This window comes from Delphinus delphis, chromosome 2, assembly GCF_949987515.2.
Source record: "Delphinus delphis chromosome 2, mDelDel1.2, whole genome shotgun sequence".
NCBI classification, from domain to species: domain Eukaryota; kingdom Metazoa; phylum Chordata; class Mammalia; order Artiodactyla; family Delphinidae; genus Delphinus; species Delphinus delphis.
This window is the reverse complement of record NC_082684.1, coordinates 31,649,211-31,669,026: the sequence shown is the minus strand read 5'-3', so window position 1 is coordinate 31,669,026 and position 19,816 is coordinate 31,649,211. Positions and strand designations below refer to the sequence as shown.

Here is a 19,816-nt window from a genome sequence, read left to right as displayed (position 1 = left end):
TAGAATGAGTAAAAATCTTTGGGCAAAAATAGGATTATGATAACTTTTAGGCCTGAATTGTTCTAAAAGTTGTGTTCTTGAGGAACTTTATTATAAAATTGTCTAGGGGACTTCCCTGGTGGTCCAGTGGTTAAGACTCCCCGCCTCCACCACAGGGGGTTGCGGGTTCGATCCCTGGTCATGGAACTAAGATCCCGTATGCCGAGTGGCTCCCTCACTAAAAAGGAAATTTCTTGAACTGAATAAAAATGAAAATACAACATATCAACTTAAAAAAATTTTTTTTAATTGTCTAAGTTATTTGAAATTTGGTGTGATTTTTTTTTTTTCCTCATTTTAGGATCCCGTTATCTTTAAGTTCTGTATGTGGACTTCCTTAGTTCTTTGAACCTAGTACTTTTCTCTTTTGTCTTTCTAATGCCTGTTTTTACTACATAGCATCATTTCACTTTTTAAACTTGTGCCTTCTAACTCTACACATGCAAATCTGAAATCTTAGGTTCCCAGCTCTGTGAAACAAGTTAGTATCCTAGTTAAATTCTGTTAACTTAAGAAATACAGATACAGATAGCTTGACCAGGATAATTGCTCTCATGCATGTTCGTCATTGTATCATGCAGCTCAATCAGACTGTGCTCTTGGAGAGATCGAGGAGTGTAAGATCTGATTACTTGGGACTTCCCTGGGGGTGCAGTGGCTAAGAATCCGCCTGCCATTTCAGGGGACACAGGTTCATGCCCTGGTCCAGGAAGATCCCACATGCCGTGGAGCAACTAAGCCCATGCACCACAACTACTGAGCCTGCGCTCTAGAACCCGCGAGCCACAACTACTGAGCTTACGTGCCACAACTACTGAATCCCGTGCGCCTAGAGCCCGTGCTCTGTAACAAGAGAAGCCACCGCAATGAGAAGCCTGCCTGCCACAACCAAGAGTAGCCCCTGTTCACCGCAACTAGAGAAAGCTCGTGTGCGGTGATGAAGACCCAACACAGCCAAAAATAAATAAATTTAAAAAATTAAAAATAAATAAATTGAAAAAAAAGATCTGATTACTTTCTGACCAATTTCTCTTTGCTGTTAGGAAACAAAAGGCAAATAATTTCTTTGCTAGAGTGGTTTTATGGCACATATCATAAAATATGTGCTATGTTTAGTATGGTACAATTGTAATCAAGGCCAGTTTCTAATATTGGATTGGATATAGACAGTTTGGGAGAGAGTTTTAAATGTTTCGGAGTAGTGACATGGTTATAAAATAGTTCAAATTTATCAGACTTATAAAAGAAGAATGATTTTTTTCAATTTGCTATATTAAATATCTGAACCTGTTAGTTTTACAGAAAAAAAGATAATAACTTAAAAAACAAACAAAAGGAAAACCATTGGTGTCAGAATAATGACAGTTATTCTCCTTTTCAGTGATCCTGGTGGGGGCATTGAAATGTCTGAGTTCATTCGAGAGGCCACACCCCCAGTTGGTTGCAGTTCAAGAAATTCTTATGCTGGCCTTGATCCAGGCCACCAGGTAGGAACCTGTGCTGTTGTATTTTGCTTTTTTCCCTCCTCCTGATGGTGGTCTCACGTGTTCTCTTGTCTGTAACAGTCAGTCAGTGTTTGGGTTTATCTTGCTGATTAATAATATTTTGATTGTTTACTGATTATCTTTTATTACCATTATTTTAAATAGAATTTTCACATTAATTAAGTACTTTGTTGATGAGCACATACCACACGCTAATTGCCCAGGGGCAGTTTTGATCGAGACAGTTGTGGTGAGTGCCCTTAGGAACTTTAGCTCCTAGTGTGTGCTTATTTACCTTCATGGTGTCTGTCTGTATTGGAGACATATAGGTTATCCCTTGTGCTTTTCGCAGTCTCTGTGGATAGAATGAAATGACTTAGTCCTTAAATATGGCTGCACATTTTATATTCTTAATTAAACCTGGCCTTTCTTCTTACTGACAAATATTAGCAACATCAGATTACCCTGGGGAATAAGCCTATACTTTTGCAACAAATTTTGAAGAGCCACACCTTTTTTTTTTCTTTTTCTTTTTCTGTTAGGACAGACAAAAGGACACAGCAATGGCCAGCCACCTTTGGTAACTCTACCCTTGGCATCATGTCCATTAGAACTTGCCCTACTTGTTTTAGGGAGGGTGTCCCATCTTGAATGTAATTATTGCATGTCTGCACCTAAATGCACAGCACATCTAATTGGTTTTCCTTAAACTATTAACTCTTGAATAAAGAAGGACAGGTGTCAGAAGCTATTGTGCTACTTAGATTTTGGTGTTTTAGTTTTATACTGTTTTATACCAAAAGGAATTATTGGCATAATTATTGTTATCCTTTAGGGAAGCTGAAGTGGGGAAGTAAAGTTGGGCTTTTTGTATATCGGTAGAGATATTACCAATATAGACACACCATGTTTCTCACACATGTTTTATTATATAGGTCTTATTACACATTATCATAGTTGTATATAAATGTCTTCTGTACTAGATAGTGAACTCCTTGAACACAGTAGCTCTGTCATAGTCATTGTGATCATTCTTTCCTTTCTGCCACTGCTACCCTTCTCCTTTCCATCTTCTACTCTCCATTCCCACCCCCGCCCCGTCCCTCTCTTCCCTTTTATCACTTATCTTCCTTAAAATATTTTAGTGCCTGATGGTATTTAAGGCATTTTGTTTGTCCGGGATGTGGAGTGGGTCTTAACTCTCAAAGAGTTTGCAATTTCCTAGTAAATGTCTATAAGTAACTGAAGTTATAAATATATGTTACCAAGTAAGTGTAAGTACAAGATACAAAGTAATAGTTGCCATAGGAATGGTACAGAAAAGGGGCTATAGATTTCAGAGGAGAAAGTAATTGTTTCCAGCTAGAGAGAGGGGCAAGGCTTCATGGAGGAGGTGGCCTTGCCTGATTGCTCTTTTAGTTGGAAGTAGTTTTTCTTCTCTGACATCCATAATCCTTCCTGGACTTTCCTTTGGCACTTATCAAAGAGAAGAAACACTGGACCATCTTAGTTTGTGCAAACCTATTAAGTAAAAACTTTACCTCTAAGTGTATGAAGATATCATTTTTTTCTTAATTTTTTCCTTTTCTGAATGTGTTTATTTTTAGAAAGTTAGCAAATAACAAGAAGAAAATAAAAATCATCTGTAATGTCACAATCAAAAAAACTTTTTAAACAAAGAGGGATTTTAGTGTGCTGTTCTTTGGAACTTGATTCTCTTTACTGACTCTATCATGAATGTTAATATTATTAAGTGTTTTTCTGCAGTGACATTTTGGGGACTGTATTGCATTCTTTTATTTGTATGCACTGTGGTTTATATTTTCAATTCCTTATAGTTTCATGTGTGAACAGTCACAATTCCATTATATTTGGGGGGGGGGATAAATTTTAAATAATACAGAAAAGCGTGAAGAATAAAATATAACCATCCATTGTATCTGTTAAGATTGCTTTTGTCACCAAGTAATAGAACTCAACTAATTAGGTGACTTAAAGAAATAGTTTTATGTTTGTCACCTAAGTTTGGAGCTGGTTTAATAGCATTTGTTCAGCAGCTCAATAATATTAGGGCTCTGGGTTGGAATTTCCCTAGTTCTTTTGGCTTTTCCTTAGAGTTGCAGGATGAGCACAGCAGCTTCAATTATGACCCTGTTGAAAAGTTAAGAAGCAGGTGACAGTGTGGGGCAGAGTTGTCCTTGCTCATCATCTTCTCAGACATGAAAAGGTCTTTCCTCAAAGCCCTCCAGCAGACTCTCCCATACATTCATTGAGCAGAACTAGAGCACACACCTAGGTCAGAGTCTGGGCCCTCTTCTCATAAGTCAGAAGATAACATGCCCAACATTTGAACAAAATGGGAAGCTTGTTAAGGAAAGAAAAAGAGAACACTTTGAGGTTGTGAGCAAATGACTACCGTACGCATATTCAAAAAACATTTTTTTTTAAGTTTAAATTCTTAGAAGGGTGGCATGAAATGGTGTTTTTTGTTTGCTTACTTGTTTTTAAACTTCTGTCTAGGAAGTTACATGTTTATTACTCTAGTAGATAAATAACATATGTTAGTTTTATAACTTGTTTAGCAGGTGTTATAAGAATGAAACTCTTGCAGTAAAATGCTTTTTTGGCCTTTTTCTTTCTGTCTAGTTGCAGTGCCTTTTATGGCTAATTGAAAGCAGAAATTAGGAAAAATCAGGAGAATCAAACTTAATAAACAGTTCAAAAACTATTGCCAAGCTCTTTTTTTTTATTGGCTACATAAGAATTTATTAGCAGTTTTAACCTGTATGTGTATGCTTATTTTTACTTACTTTTTCACTGACATATAACTTCTATACAGCGTAGTATACACTTATTAAGTGTATGGCTCAGTAGATTTTTACATATGTGTACACCCATTTACTTGCCGTCCAGACAATTAGACAATTAGGCTCTGCCGTCCAGAGCCCTAATATTATTGAGCTGCTGAACAAATGCTATTAAACCAGCTCCAAACTTAGATGACAAACATAAAACTATTTCTTTAAGTCACCTAATTAGTTGAGTTCTATTATTTGGTGACAAAAGCAATCTTAACAGATACAATGGGTGGTTATGTTTTATTCTTAAGCTTTTCTGTATTTATCTCCCCCAAATATAGACCAAGAAAGTCCCTCATGCCCCTTCAAAGTCAGTATTAACCTATATTTTGACCAGATTTCTCATTGTATACTTCAGTTGAATCAATGAAAGAAAAGATTTGGCAAAATATGAGTATTATATGAATGTTCTTGATTTTAGTGTAAGGTGTTAAATTTGCTTGCCTATTTTCTTCTTGAATCCCTTGAAAGCAGGTTATAAAAAGAGTTACTCAGACTTGTTGATTTAGTAACTGTCATGTTATATTTGGTTTCCTTAATGTGTTCATGGAATTTGTGGTGTTTCTATGATTTTTATGGTAGTATAATAATTGATGGTTATGAAATTTTAGGGACTTCTTATACCATCTTGAATATAAGCCCTAAAAGCTCCGCAGATTTTAGTGTTCTGTTTATAGAGTTTGTGCTAAAAATTCCTTTTTCTTAGATGGCTTAGTTTTTTTTTATTCTTTAAAAATATGTTATAGCAGCCTACAAAGAAGTACTTACTTTCTGTCTGAAACTCAGGAAAGAACATATTGATTTACTAACAATTTGAAAGTAAAATTTGGGTTGCTCTTTGTTAGTATGTTATGTCCTCCAAACTTTCCCTTTATATGCCCTGATAAGTCTAAATTTATTTCAGGTAGACTTAACACCTAGTTTTGCTTTTGTTTATAACTTGCACATGTCATGATGCAATATAAAAATGACAATGACCGTTTGGCACGATTGTTCGAGGTTAGAGACTCTTGCCCTGGGGGCTCCATCAGTCCTGAGTACGCAGAGGGATTCAGTGTCTCAGCAGATCTGTACTAGATGCGCAGCATGCGCCACAGCAGACAGGGAGTGCGGCTCTGATACATCATGGCCTTTTGGTGAAAGTGACTGATAACATGTTTTGATAATATAATTTCATGTGATAATCTTGCTAGTCTGTGCCGATGGCGTAGCTAGCATCTCGTTTACTTCATGTCATGTTTTCAGATTGGATCTGGTTCCTCTCGTCTTGGAACAGCAACAACTATTAAAGGTAGGTGTGATCTAACCTGAAAGTTACCTCTGACTTCCCATTTCTTTTTTTGTTTCTAGTAAAGATAACTGTATCATATATTTACGTGTAATGAAAAATCATTTTTGAAATTATTTTGTGGATAAAATTATGTATCTTTTTTTATGGTAAACTTTTAAAAACATTTATTTATTTAATGAATTTATTTTTGGCTGCATTGGCTCTTCATTGCTGTGTGTGAGCTTTCTCTAGTTGTGGCGAGTGGGGGCTACTCTGTGATGTGGTGCATGGGCTTCTCATTGCGGTGGCTTCTCTTGTTGTGGAGCACGGGCTCTAGGCGTGTGGGCTTCAGTAGTTGTGGCTCATGGTCTAGAGCGCAGGCTCAGTAGTTGTGGTGCATGGGTTTAGTTGCTCCGCGGCATGTGGGATCTTCCCGGACCAGGGCTCGAACCTGTGTCCCCTGCAACGGCAAGCAGATTCTTAACCACTGCATCACCAGGGAAGCCCAAAATTATGTATCTTATATTAAAGATTAATTGATTTAAATTGTGGTCTCCTTTCATCATCCAAATTTCATAAAAGTATTTGACCATTTGCATTACATTGTATGAATTATAAATTTTGATCTTTAAGAAACTTCTTTGCCTTGAGGGAAAATATTTTCATGGGTTTTGATGAGGTTCATAGAAAACTAATTTAATGTGAAACCTTTAAATTGGGCAGGAATGAGACACTAAAAAAAAGTTTCTTTCCTGTACATCTTATATATCCCTTTTATTCAATACATCTATTTCAGATAAATTCATTGTTATTTTTGCCCTATAATTTTATAACTCTCTAATTTTCCCTGGGAGGGAATTTTATGTTGTTTCAACTTGTTATTACATGACTTGCATTTCCTTTTTAAAACTTCTTTTGAAAGAAATAGTTGTATTAGCTAATATTATGAAGCTTTCCGTATTTGGTTTGTAGCACTATGAGAATAATTATGTGAGCTGACAGTCCACGATACTTCCTGTTAGTTTAATGCATCTCCCATCATTGTAGCCCTTGATACAAAAACTGCTTTAGTTAATACATATCTACTGTACTCCCTCACGTCCTTCCTTGTTATGCCACCCTGTACGGCCTTTACTTTTCATATAATGTCTTCATGGGTCTCTCTTCACTTTGTAGGAGATACAGACACCGCTAAGACTTCTGATGATATCAGTTTAAGTCTGGGCCAGAGCTCTAGTCTTTGTAAGGAAGGAAGTGAAGAACAGGGTAAGAACATTTTACTTCATGATGCCCTTATGTATTATCGTGACCAGGGTGAGTTTGTGGAATGTGCTGCTCATATTTTGGCAGAAGTTTATAATAACTTAATATGGTATTTTTTAGAAACATTAAAATAAAATGGTTTGCTAGCATAACAGTAACACAGTGTTATAAGTACTTACAGCTTTCTGGAATTCAGCTACACATGTTCTGCCAAGTAAACAGGGAAACTTTATGAGCATGTGCCCCAGAATGAATGTCAGATGGGAGATAAGAATCTGCTATTCCTTTAATTGGTCAGAGCATCTTGCTTAGCTTAGTGATAACCTAGTATGTAAAACTCTTCTCTTCCATTCAGTATGACGTCTAAATGCCAACTACTGTATATGTTGCCCAACTGCAGAAATGACAATGTGTTTTCACAGAGAAATAACTTGCTGTTGGACTTACTGAGAAACTGTCTGCTTCCAGCTTGGTGCCTTCCTGTAGCAGATTTTTAATCTTTAATAGAAATTTTGGTTTTAAGTGATTTTTTTTTCTCCTTATACAACTCCATTATAAATGAGTATTTTGGATTTTATAGAGTTCCTTTTTTTTTTTTTTTTTTTTTTTTTAAGAACTGCCACATTTTCAAGTTTGGTTTTTAATTTTCAGACATAAAAGGATGGATATGTCATACCCATTTCAAGTGGAGATTATCCTAGGTTATATAATCAGTGAGCCAAAATTGGATTAGAAACCTGTCTCCCTGTTTCCAGCCTGTTGTTTTTATTAGCTTATGGGTGATGTTTGGTAGGCAGGCAAGGTGATAAATTTCCTGTACTGAATTATGAAACTTATTTCTGAAGTTACAAATAGATCACTGAATTGTGACATTTTCCCATGAATTTAATGTTTTACCCAGGTTTAATTCTTGCAAGTATGTTTTGTTCCTGGTACTTAGCATTCTAGGTTTATCACTGTAGCTGCTTTTTTGGCATTACAGTACCTCGTCACTGTTTGCTTCTGTGGACCACCCCTCACAACCTACCCCTCTCCCCTTAAAAATACTTTTAAACATACTATATGGTATGGAAGCTATTTTCTTATAAAAAGGAAAGGCGAATTAATCTCTTTGAGAATTACAGTATTCCTTTCTATAATATGTAATCATTAGTGTCTCAGAAACTCGATAGTGATCTTAGAGGGGCTAGTGCCACTACCATTACGGGTCATAGGTCTCTTTATTTTCCTCTGGAAAGTACCTTGTTCAAGTACGTTGGGAGTTACAGTCCTATAAATCTACCCTGGCAGATACATATTGACATAGATAATGGTGCTTGACAGTAACTGAGTGCATACCGTTGCCCTGTGGGGGGTCAGCACACTTCCTCTGTAAAGCTTTGTTGGCCACGTGGTCTCTCCTGCAGCCACTCAGCTCTGCCATTGTAGAGTGAAAGAGGCCGTAAACAACGTATAAATGGGTGGGAATGTCTGTGTTACACTAAAACTTTACTTACAAACAGGCAGAGGGCCTCTTTGGCTCTACAGGCCTTAGTTTATCAAACCCTGGTTTAGGTCTTGTTCTAAGCACTTTATATGCATTCACTCAGTTAATCTTCACAACAAGCATTTGAAGTTAATACGGTTATTATTTTCACTTTACAGATGAGTGTATCATAGCTTAGAGCAAAGTTATAAGAAACTTGCCCAAAGTCACCCATCTGCAAAGTGGCAGTTCTGTAGTTCAAATCGAGTTCTAAATCCTAATTTTAATCACTATGCAATACTGCTTTTACATAGTTTTATAACTTGCTTTCATCATGTAACATTTTCACACGTATTTCACATTTAACAATTATTATTGAGTACTCATATGTGCCTGGTACCAGTCTAAGTACTAGAAATAATGGGTGAACAGACAAAAATTTCTACCCGTATGGCTTCCATACTACTAGTACGGAAACATACTATTATAAATCAAATATAGATGTAGTAATAGAGACAGAGGGGGCGTGCTGGGGGCCCTGGCCATCGTAAGTTTAAATAGAACGGTTGAGGGAAAAGCTGGCTAAGCACAAAGACCTGAAGGAGGTGAAGGAGCGAGCTGTCGGGGTATTTGGGAGGAAGGCGGCCTCGGTGCAGAGGTAGCAGCACAGGCAAAAGTCCTAAAGCAGGAACATGCCTGTCAGGTTTGAGAAATAGTGGGGCTGGTACAGAGTAAGTGAGGCCAAATTACAGTCTTGTAAAAGCCATTTTAAAGATTTTGCTTTTAATTTCCAGTGAGATGATGAACTGCTATCTAGCGTTTTGAGCAGAGAAGTGTCATCATCTGTGTTACATTTTAACAGTTGTTCCGGCTCCTGTGTGTTGAGAGTATATTAAAAGGGGCAAAGGCTGTTGCAGGGAGCTCAGTTAGCAGATTATTGCAATAATCGGGGCACAGATCAGGGTAGTGAGAAGTGGTCTGACTGTGTGTGGCAGATTTTAATGAGAGATATGTGGATGGATTTGGAAATACCGTGTGAGAGAAATAGCAGTCATAGATGACTCTAAGATTTTGGGGTTAAATAATGGGGAGGATGGAGTCTCCATTAACTGAAAGGGGGAAGACTGAGAAGGAGCAGATTTAGGAGTGGGGAGAGCATGGTGGAGGGCAAGAGAGGGAGTTCAGTTTGGGCATATCAGGTATGAGTTGCTGTTAGACTTCTAAGCAGCAGTAATTGGTAGATAATTAGATAGGTCTGGATTTTGGGTAAGAAATCTGGGTTGAGGTTTTAAATTTAAGAGTTTTCAGTGTATAAATATTAAAAATTCAGTTATGTCAAATGTGGGGTTGGGTTAACATGAAATTCATGACCTAACAGGGAAAGCCTCTACGGTTAGCTGGCCTGGAGTTGAGGCAGCCTGGCTCCCTGAGTCAAATCCCTGTAGATCTTGGCTACGGTTAGGCACCACCTAGTGGCTGTCGTTCATTCTGGCTTAAATATCAGCGGGGGCTCTTCTGGCTCTCTGACTGGTTTGGATTTACAGGACAGTGACCTTTAGTTAGTTGTTAGTTAGCAGTTAGTTGACTAGTTGGCACTCATTTTATCAACATGATTCAGGATGATTGGGAGAAAACTGAGGTTGTGGGGATGTGTGCTCTATGTTTTCTAAGAAGGGGTTATCTACAGTTTCCCTCCCCAGCCTCACTCATGTCTTCCCTACCCAAGATCAGAACTCTAGTCCATCCCTGTATAGTACCGGGGCTGGGTAGAAGATGCAGGAACTAGTTACACGTATTTCTGAACTTCAGTTATTATGGGGCCAGAAAATTGGATGAGACCTACAAAAGAGAAAGTATAGATAGAAGAATGAAGAGTTCCAGCTGTTGAGCTCTGAGCCACTGCAGTCTAATAAATCCGGGAGACTCATTTGGAACAACTGGTGAGGTAGAGGTATGTATCCCCACATTTCAAGGAGCGTACAGTGATCACCTTTGTCAAATGTTGCTGATAGGCCAAGTTATATGAGACTGAGACTTGACCATTGGACTGAGCGTAGAGGTTGTTGGTGACCTTGATAAGCTTCTTAATGGGGTGGGACTAGAATACGTGGCAGAGGAGGTGAATTGAAAACAGTGAATATAGACTACTTTTTGGTGAATTTTTGTAAAGGAGATCAGAGGTAGGAGGTGATAGCTTGCAGGGGAAGTGAGGACAAAGGAGGAGATTTGGAATTTCTAAGAATGTAAGAGAAATAACGGCTTGTTTTTTATAATTGATGGGGATGATCTAGAAGAGAAGAGGAAGATAATGATTTTTGTTTATAAAAGTAGTATGTTCTAGAAAATACAGTTAAGTATGAGGAAGAAGATAATTTACACTTCTGCCATCGAGATAACTGTTAATATTTTTTCGTGTCACTTTTTTCCTTATTTTTTATTGTGATATAGTTTACATACCATACAATTCACCCTGCTAAGTATACAATTCAGTGGTTTTTAGTATATTCACAGATTTGGGTACCCATGACCACTATCCAACTCCAGAACATTTGCATCACACCCAAAAGAAACCCATAACCATTATACTCCCCATTTCCTCCTTCAACCAGCCCCTGGCAACCAATAATCTACTTTCTGTTGCTAGGCATTTGCCTATTTTGGACATTTCATATAAATGGAATTTTGTAATATGCGGCTTCTTGTGTCTGGCTTCTTTCACCTTGCATGCTATAGCACGTGTCAGGACTTAATTCCTTTTTATGGCTAAATATGGTATATTACTTTTAACATTCCTACAAACATACGTACATATACCCTTAGTATTCTCTTTAACTCTTACAGACTGGAGTCATATTTTTTATATAGTGCCATCTTTTTCACTCTGAGTATTTTCTCATATTACATAATCTTTGAAAACATTTGTAGTGCCTGCATGGTGTTATTACTAGACAATGTAATTTATTCAACCTCATTTTATTGGACATTTTTATAGTTTTGTGTTTTAAGGAGTTTCATAACAACCTGAGACGAACCACCTTTTTCTAAAACCTTATTCACATATATGATTTTTATCCTTTAGTAAAAATTTCTAGAAATAGTTAGTGATCAAAGGGTAAGTATATTTTTGAAGGCTTTTGGCAACGTCGCTAAATTGCTTTGCAGAAGGTTGGTTGCGCTAGTTTGCACCACCATGAGCAGTATGTGAGATGCTTTTCTTATCCTGAACACTACTGGTAGCTGTCACTGGAAAAAAGTTTAATTAGATGAAAAATAGTATCTCTCTGGGTTGATTTGAGGCTGTCTTTGACGGTATTGCTACCAGTAAGAAAAATGTCTAAGAAGACATGTTTACTTGGAAGTTTCCTAAAACCACCTAAAGTTCTTCCTGACAAAGTCAAACTTATTATGGTATATTTATTTAGCAACACTGAAAAGAACACATGTATTAAAGCAAGTTTGGCTGCATCTTTTAAAATGAAAAATTTAAATTTCTGCTTTATTAATGTCTTGGAAAGGAGTTGGTTTTGATCATTAGTATTTTTTAAAAAGTCTTTTGTGTATTTTAGAATTAGTGATTTTCAACTACTTACTCAGTTAAGTTTTTGTTTTATGAAATTCATATCCTTGAAATGTGACTATTACACCATCCCATAATTGCTTATTAGGGATATAGAGAGTTTTTAGAAATAACATTATAAATTCATACTACAGAAAAGTAAATACAGTACTAATTTTTAAATTTGGGTTTTTAGAGAATATAAGAACCCAAGTACAGTGGCACAGTTTTGGACAAATGAAAAGAACATTGGTTTCACTTATCTTAAAGACTTTAAAACATAAGATAAAACCTAATATGTCATTTATAAATCACAATTTATATGGTACATTCTAGAGGGTACCTCTAAGTTTTTAATTACTTAGATCTAATCTACATTAGATTTTTTAAAGTACATAAGTATTTCTAGTAGTTCATTTTTATTTTATATTAGTCTTAAGGGAAAATGTATGCTTTTATTATTTAAGGTAACTCTACTGGGAAGAGTCTAACTTATTATAGAATCTGTTATTGTATTTTTCCTATCTAGTTATGATAAATAAGACAATAATATTTCATTTTATTGAGCTAACAGGAGATTCAACCATCCTTATCTGTCAAAAGGTATATAGAAAATCAGCTATTGTACACTTCGGTTGTCAAGCTATATTTCAAGATAAATTACTATGTAGGTAGGTGGGTAGATGGGTTTATTTATATTTATATCTATATTTATATAAATAGAATATATGATAACTCAAGTCACTAATCACTGCCCTAAATGGAGCACTGAAGGAATAGTCTTACAGATATAGGAGGGGATATGTATTTTTTTCATGAAGCATTTTGTAATTGTTGCATCCGTGGTGAAAGATAAAATGTAGTATTTTGCCCTGTAATTATTGTTTTAATTTTTTTCAACCCCTGTGAACAGTAACATATCTTATATCATTATATCATATCTTGTCTGTGCATTGGTCAGCCTCTTGATTTTTTTGTTTGTTTCTGATTACTCTAGGTTTTTGTGGATTTGTAAAGCAATTATATTAGTTTTTTTTAAAGATTTTTAATTTTGCAAGGCAAAATAATGATAGCTACCATACATTGTGCTAAGCAACGTTATGTTATTAACTCAATATTAAGTTATTCCATGGTACTGAGATTGATATCACATTTTACAGATGAGGAAACAGAGGCTTAGAAAGGTAACCCAAGGTTACCTAGTTAGTAAGTTAGGGACAGAACTCGCACAGAAATCCAGGTTCATTTTAAGTATAATCCTTCGTTGCTTCTTATCTTATTGTTAATAATCTATAGAACTTTTTCTGAAGCCAGTTGAAGATTTGGAAATTGAGTTCATTCCGTTAGTAGAATGCTTTCTTTGTACCGCAGTGAAATAAAACCAGCCCTTTGGAATAACTGGTCAACTGTTATTCAGTAAGCTACTTGAGAAATTGTTTATACTTTTATGGTACACTGTGAATTCTTTCCATTGTTAAAGAGTAGAAAAACAGATTGTAGATTTGTGTTAACATTTCCAAATATATGTTTGAAACAGATTTGGCAACTGATCGGAAGCTCTTCCGTTTGGTCTCCAATGATTCCTTCATCTCCATTCAGCCGTCCTTATCCTCATGTGGACAGGACTTACCAAGAGACTTCAGTGACAAAGTGAGCCTGCCAAGTCACAGCCACCACCACCACATCGAGCAGTCTCTATCCAGTGCCTGTGACACAGAAGTAGCATCTCTTGTCCCTTTACATTCACACTCTTACAGGAAAGATCACCGGCCGCGAGGTGTACCACGGACTTCTAGCTCTGCTGTGGCTTTTCCAGACACTTCACTGAATGACTTCCCTCTGTATCAGCAAAGACGTGGGTTAGATCCTGTTAGTGAGTTAGAATCTTCCAAGCCTCATTCTGGATCCAAAGAATCCTTGGTGGAAAATTCTTGTTTATCTGGGGAATTTCAGCTTGTTGGTGAGCTGAAAAACAGTAATTCTCAGCCACCTACCAAAAGTGGGAAGAGCAAACCCTTGAAAGCAGACAAAAGCATGGACAGCTTGCGGAGTCTGAGCACGCGCAGTAGTGGCTCAACAGAGAGCTACTGCAGTGGTACGGACCGGGACACTCACAGCACCGTCAGCAGCTACAAAAGCGAGCAGACCAGCTCCACTCACATAGAGAGCATCTTGTCAGAGCACGAGGAGTCTCCCCAAGTGGGAAAGAACACTGTTCAGAAGAAAGAGTGCTGCGCTGAGCCAGAGGACAAGAGTAGCTGTGCGAGTGACAAAAGGACTAGCAGTGAAAAAACTGCCTTGGAAGTGAGTACGAATAGTGGGGTTCAAGAAGCCAAGCATTCTAATAGCTCTGATGATATGCACAATCAGAAAGGTCTCAGCACCTCTGCATCTGAAGAAGCCAATAAAAACCCCCATGCAAATGAATTCACTTCACAGGGGGACACACCACTTGGGAAAACTGCTGAAAACAAAGAGGAGGAGAGTGATAAGCCAGCTGTTTCAGTGGATTCAAAAGTTGGTAAAGATGTTGGTGGAAAGCAAAAGGAAGGGGATGTACGACCTAAATCCTCTAGCTTAATCCACCGGACAGCCTCTGGCCATAAGTCAGGCAGGAGACGGACAGGAAAAAAACGGGCTAGCAGTTTTGATTCAAGTCGGCATAGGGACTATGTGTCCTTTCGAGGTATTTCTGCTACCAAGCCACATAGTGCTATATTCTGTCACGATGAGGACTCCAGTGACCAAAGTGACTTGAGCCGAGCGTCAAGCGTTCAGTCCGCTCACCAGTTCGGCAGTGACAGCTCTTCTAGCACCACTTCTCATTCATGTCAGTCTCCCGAGGGCAGATACAGCGCCCTAAAGACCAAACACCCTAAGGAGAGGGGCACCGACCCTGAGCACGCACACAAAGCCCATCTGGGCCCCGAAGGAACTGGCAAAAAGCGGACAGCGCGGCGGACTTCCAGCACAAATAGTGCCAAGACTCGGGCCCGAGTGTTGAGCCTGGACAGCGGCACAGTAGCGTGTTTGAATGACTCCACTAGGCTCATGGCACCCGAAAGCATAGAACCCTTAACCACTTCAAAATCAGATCTCGAGGCCAAAGAGGGAGAGGTGCTAGATGAGCTGTCTTTATTGGGACGGGCTTCCCAGTTAGAGACAGTCACTCGATCTAGGAACAGCTTGCCAAGCCAGGTTGCGTTTCCTGAAGGCGAAGAGCAAGACGCAGTCAGTGGAGGTAAGTAAATTGCAGGAAGAGATTTACCCAGGAGTCACTGTCATTTTTGGTGCTATTGATTGGAGTACCAATTTAGAGTGTATTTTGTGTTAATAGCCCCTCTTCCACTATGTTGTTAAAATAAACTTTCTTTCCATGAAGAAGGAGATGGTTATCTTAGAAAAGGTTTTGGTGTGAACACCAAGAAAATGTTTTTTTGTTGTATCATTTGAGTATGTCAGTTTGTTCTTGAGGGCATTCACCTTTTCTAAGCCATTTGCCACCTGTTAATGTTTTACCAGGAGTAACAAAGAATTGGTCCCCTTCCTCCTTTGTACAGCCATAGCAACAACAAAATGTAGAATTTTATTAGGGCGCCAAACCATTTTTAGTTCTCTCTTATACAATGTGTGCTACTGAACTTTCAGAATCAGGTCGCTCAACCTGTTATATAAGATTTGTCCAAATATTACTTTAGCTCTGACTGTGTACTTTGAAAACTTGTGGCTCTTTTTTTGTCTGTCTCTTTGGTTTTATTTCTTGCTTACTCAAGTTTTAGGCATTAAAAACATTTTATTTTTTTTCTGTAACTTCACATCAAATTTATTAATCAGCGTTTATAGTTTATATTGACATTTATTGTCCATTAGTGGATATATGGTGCTCCCTATGATAACAGTGATGCTGTTTTGATTAAAGTAATAGCTTATTTATTTCAGGTTTATGAGGAATTGTGCAAAATTTGATAGGTGATTTTATATTGTCAGTGTGTATTGGCCATTTTGTTTATTTCAGAGCTGTTTCTTGGTATTTCCTTCTGCCCAGAACAGTTTGCTTACTGTTTGGTTATTACGGAGTCTCGTTCTTGACTAGAATCAGAAGAGTGAAGTCCTGTGTTGCTAGCTAGCACGTGGCTTTTTTATCCTCCACCTCATATCCTTTAATAAAGGTTATATCTTTAGTTTTAAAGTTTATAGTCTGTTGGTGTAGTAATGTTCAGTCTTTTATGAAAAGTTAAGCTGAGTTTTTTGTTTGCACAAACATTCTGAAACAAGGAACAAGCTTTTTCTCTCAAAGAATTCTAATTTCACCCACAGTGTTTTAAAAGTCCATAATGTGGTAAACATTCTCTTCTTTTGGTATAGTTTCTAACAAAGATTAATTTCTAATGGGAATGTAAAAAAATGATCTTTAGTACCTAAGGAAGAAACTAGTCTGTCAGACCTAAATATTGAGAACTAATTATATCTGAAGTTATAATCATTTGGTGACAATATAGTAATTAAATTCCCTCAAGTCTTTGATGTGGGTATCATTCTGTTTTTTATAAAAGGTCTGAAATGTTTTTAGTGATTTCTCACACAAATCGTATCAGATATGTTCACAATATGCAAGAAACCATTGGGTTTTAAATTATAGCTTAATTTTTATTAAAGTTGTCATTAAAATAAATTTTAAGAGTGCATATGCAATGATAGAAAAATATTGCTGTTCTAAATATTGTTGAAATGTAAATACTAAAATATATGTAAGAGCTATAGTAAATCTTATGTCTTTGTCTTTAAAATGCCATTTCCTCTTCACAGGGACGTGGGGCGTTCTGTTTTTTAGGAAAAGTTATATGAAGGTCTTATTTGCTTCTCAGTGCTGATCTTTGACTAAGATGAGCCCTCATTTTTCGAGATTCCAGCTTTTGTTTGTGTTCTTATTTTTTTTTAATAAAACAAATCATCGACTGTTAATAAGAAACAAATAATGAACTAAAAATTTCCAGGCACTTTAGTGGAATAAATGTAATCGTCTATGGGCTGTTAAAAAACATTTTTTGCCAAAGGAAGGCATTGTCGGGGCTATTTTTCTTTGAGCTTCAGTGTGTTTAGAATAAAAATAAGATCAAAACTAAACTGCTTAAACGTATTGGATTTATATTTGGTTGGTTTTCATGACATTTTATTAGGGTCTTGTTTGGGCTTTTTGGATGAGTGGTGGTAGTGGGAGGGGATATATTTTGGTTTTCATTATTTAAAAATTATATAGACTCCCAAGTACTTTGTAAAATTTATTAGATTGTTACTTCTTTTTGATAAGTAGGAGAAATTTTTCTTGGCTATCTATTCTGCTTTACATACTCTGCTCCTGAAATGTGTCAGCACAACAGAGGATACTGCTTGACCATTCACATGGCTATACATAAACCATAAGTAGATTTTATCCTAATGAATTTGGACGTGTTAATGAGCTCTCTGATGATTTCTTTTTGTCTTATCTTTAAGCTGAATGGGTGTTGGTCCTGTGGAAGGATGGAACTAAGGAAGTGTACTTTAAAGTAGTAAAATAAAATATTCTAAAATAGCAGGTACCTAATACAGTGACGTGGAGTCATACATCCTTGTTAGTATATGGGCTCATTGTAGTTGTGACTCCGGGAAAGCTGCTTACCTTCTTAAGCCTTGGCTTCCTCATCTTAAAATGGAGATGATAGTAGTTTCTATCCCATAGGGGTTTGTTTTTTGTTTTTAATAGATCTTTATTGGAGTATAATTGCTTCACGATACCGTGTTAGTTTCTGTTGCACAACAAAGCGAATCAGCCACATGCATACACATGTCCCCATGTCCCCTCCCTCTTGAGCCTCCCTCCCACCCTCCCTATCCCGCCCCTCTAGGTGGTCGCAAAGCACCGAGCCAATCTCCCTGTGCTATGCTGCTGCTTCCCACTAGCTATCTGTTTTACATTAGGTAGTGTATGTATGTCGATGCTACTCTCACTTCGCCCCAGCTTCACCCATCCTATAGGGTTTTTATGAGGACTAAAGGGGTTAATAGATGTAAAATGCTTACAACAGTGCCTGGCACGTAGTAACAGCTTAATAGTGCTGATGTTTCTATTTCACAGGCCAGTCTGTTACACTACTCATATGTATCCTGTCCTTAAAGTTGAAGAAAATGATTAGATATAGAAAAACATTAAAGATACTCTCATTGTGCCATTGTGAAACTCAATAATAGTAAAAATAAATAATCTGAATTCCTAATTCCTTACATAATACCAAAAAGAAAAATATTTTTATTAACATCTAATCTAGTAATACGGATTTTAATCTTACCTTGGCAGCAATAGGTCATATAACTTTTCTTTTGATACTGAGTCACATAGCAAATGATTGTTTTCATAGGACGTCTCACCATTGATCTAGTACTTTGGTTAAAATAGGATTTCATCAATAATGTTCTGTGATTGCTTAGGCAGGAAAATTTTATATTCAGGCTAAGACATTTTCTATTGATGATCTCTTGTTTTTGCATTTAATTTTTCTTTTATAATTATAAAGCATATCTTTAATAAAGTATGACTAGTATTTTAGGAATAAAAAGTACAGACAAGTTATATACGATAGAAAATTATCCTGTTTTCTTTTGGGTAACTTAAACTTACATGTTGCCTGATTCAACAGACTGTAAAGAGCAACCAGAATAGGAAGGTTTATATTCATTCTGTTATTCTTTGTATTTTTTTCTGAATTTCTCAACCTCTGTTTTTCTGTTTGAGAAAATTATTTTAAATGTAATACTTGGGTCACTATTTTATAAGCATGAAATAGGATCCTATTATAATATTTTTGTGTTGGGAACCAAAGATAGTCTCTTTTTAAGGGAATATCACTTTATTTAAAGAAAAACCAAATCTTCTTGATAAACAGTTTATGAGGGTTTGTATCATGCATGTAAATTTGATCCCAAATATCATTGAAAAAAAAAGACAAAGACCACTGAACAGACAAGAATATGTGGATTAAAGCTGTTTAATTTTACTGAATAGAGGGACTCTAAATTCTAAGAAACTTAATTTTCTGATTTCCCAGTCAAGATAGTAAGTGAGAAGAAGAAAATTAGTAGAAAGGGAGGGGTGCTTGTAGAGGCTAAAAATAATGACAGCAGAAGAAATGCACTGCTAATTCTACGGAAGCTGGAATAACCATACACACCAGTGCCAAAAACAGAATGGTAGGGAGTCATTAAATCCAGGGCAAACTATCTTAATTTGTTCAAGGACATCATAGTATCATAACTTAATGCTGTATTACAGTATAACGCACTAATAAATGTATGTGACTAAGGAAAGATTGTATTATATTTAGTCTGTACCGAGAAGAAAGCTTAGACATATAAAACCACATAGAAGAATGCTCATTAGATGTAGTAAGCAGGTTTGTATGCTTCAGTTACTTGAAAAAATTATCTTCTTTTAAAGCAGTGTCAAGAAAAGAGGTATTTTATTGATGAGGCAAATAAGGGTTTGTGTATCAAATTCCCAAAACCAGCCCATTCTTTCTAGCAGCAGTAAAGTTCTGTATAAGGATTCAAACAGTTACATTTTAATACCACCTCTAATTACTAACTGGATAGTCCGGCAAGCCATTAAACCTGTGTCTCAATTTCCTCAATTGTGAAACAGTAATAATAACTGTTTAAGCATGTCTCACAGTTAATGATCAGACTCTAACAAGCTTCCATGTGTCAAGTGCTTTTTAGATTTATTATGAAAACTAAGACACTGATGCCATTGTAAGGAAGTTTTCCTTTTCAAATATGTCACTTCAAATATATATTCTTCACTAATGATCCCTTATTATGTGAGTCTCCTGAAAATATATTCAAAAT

At 36.7% G+C, this 19,816-nt stretch overlaps 1 protein-coding gene across 3 annotated transcripts in view; it reads left to right on the top strand.

Annotated features, from left to right (window-relative positions):
* The window catches only part of PCNX1 (pecanex 1), a 171,014-nt gene that overhangs the window by 43,714 nt on the left and 107,484 nt on the right, over positions 1-19,816 (top strand). For all 3 annotated transcript variants that reach the window (XM_060004314.1, XM_060004313.1, XM_060004312.1), the window contains exons 3-6: positions 1,421-1,526; positions 5,627-5,672; positions 6,828-6,917; positions 13,473-15,176. In XM_060004314.1, coding sequence (XP_059860297.1) covers positions 1,421-1,526; positions 5,627-5,672; positions 6,828-6,917; positions 13,473-15,176 — 1,946 coding nt within the window. The remainder of the gene's footprint in view (positions 1-1,420; positions 1,527-5,626; positions 5,673-6,827; positions 6,918-13,472; positions 15,177-19,816) is intronic.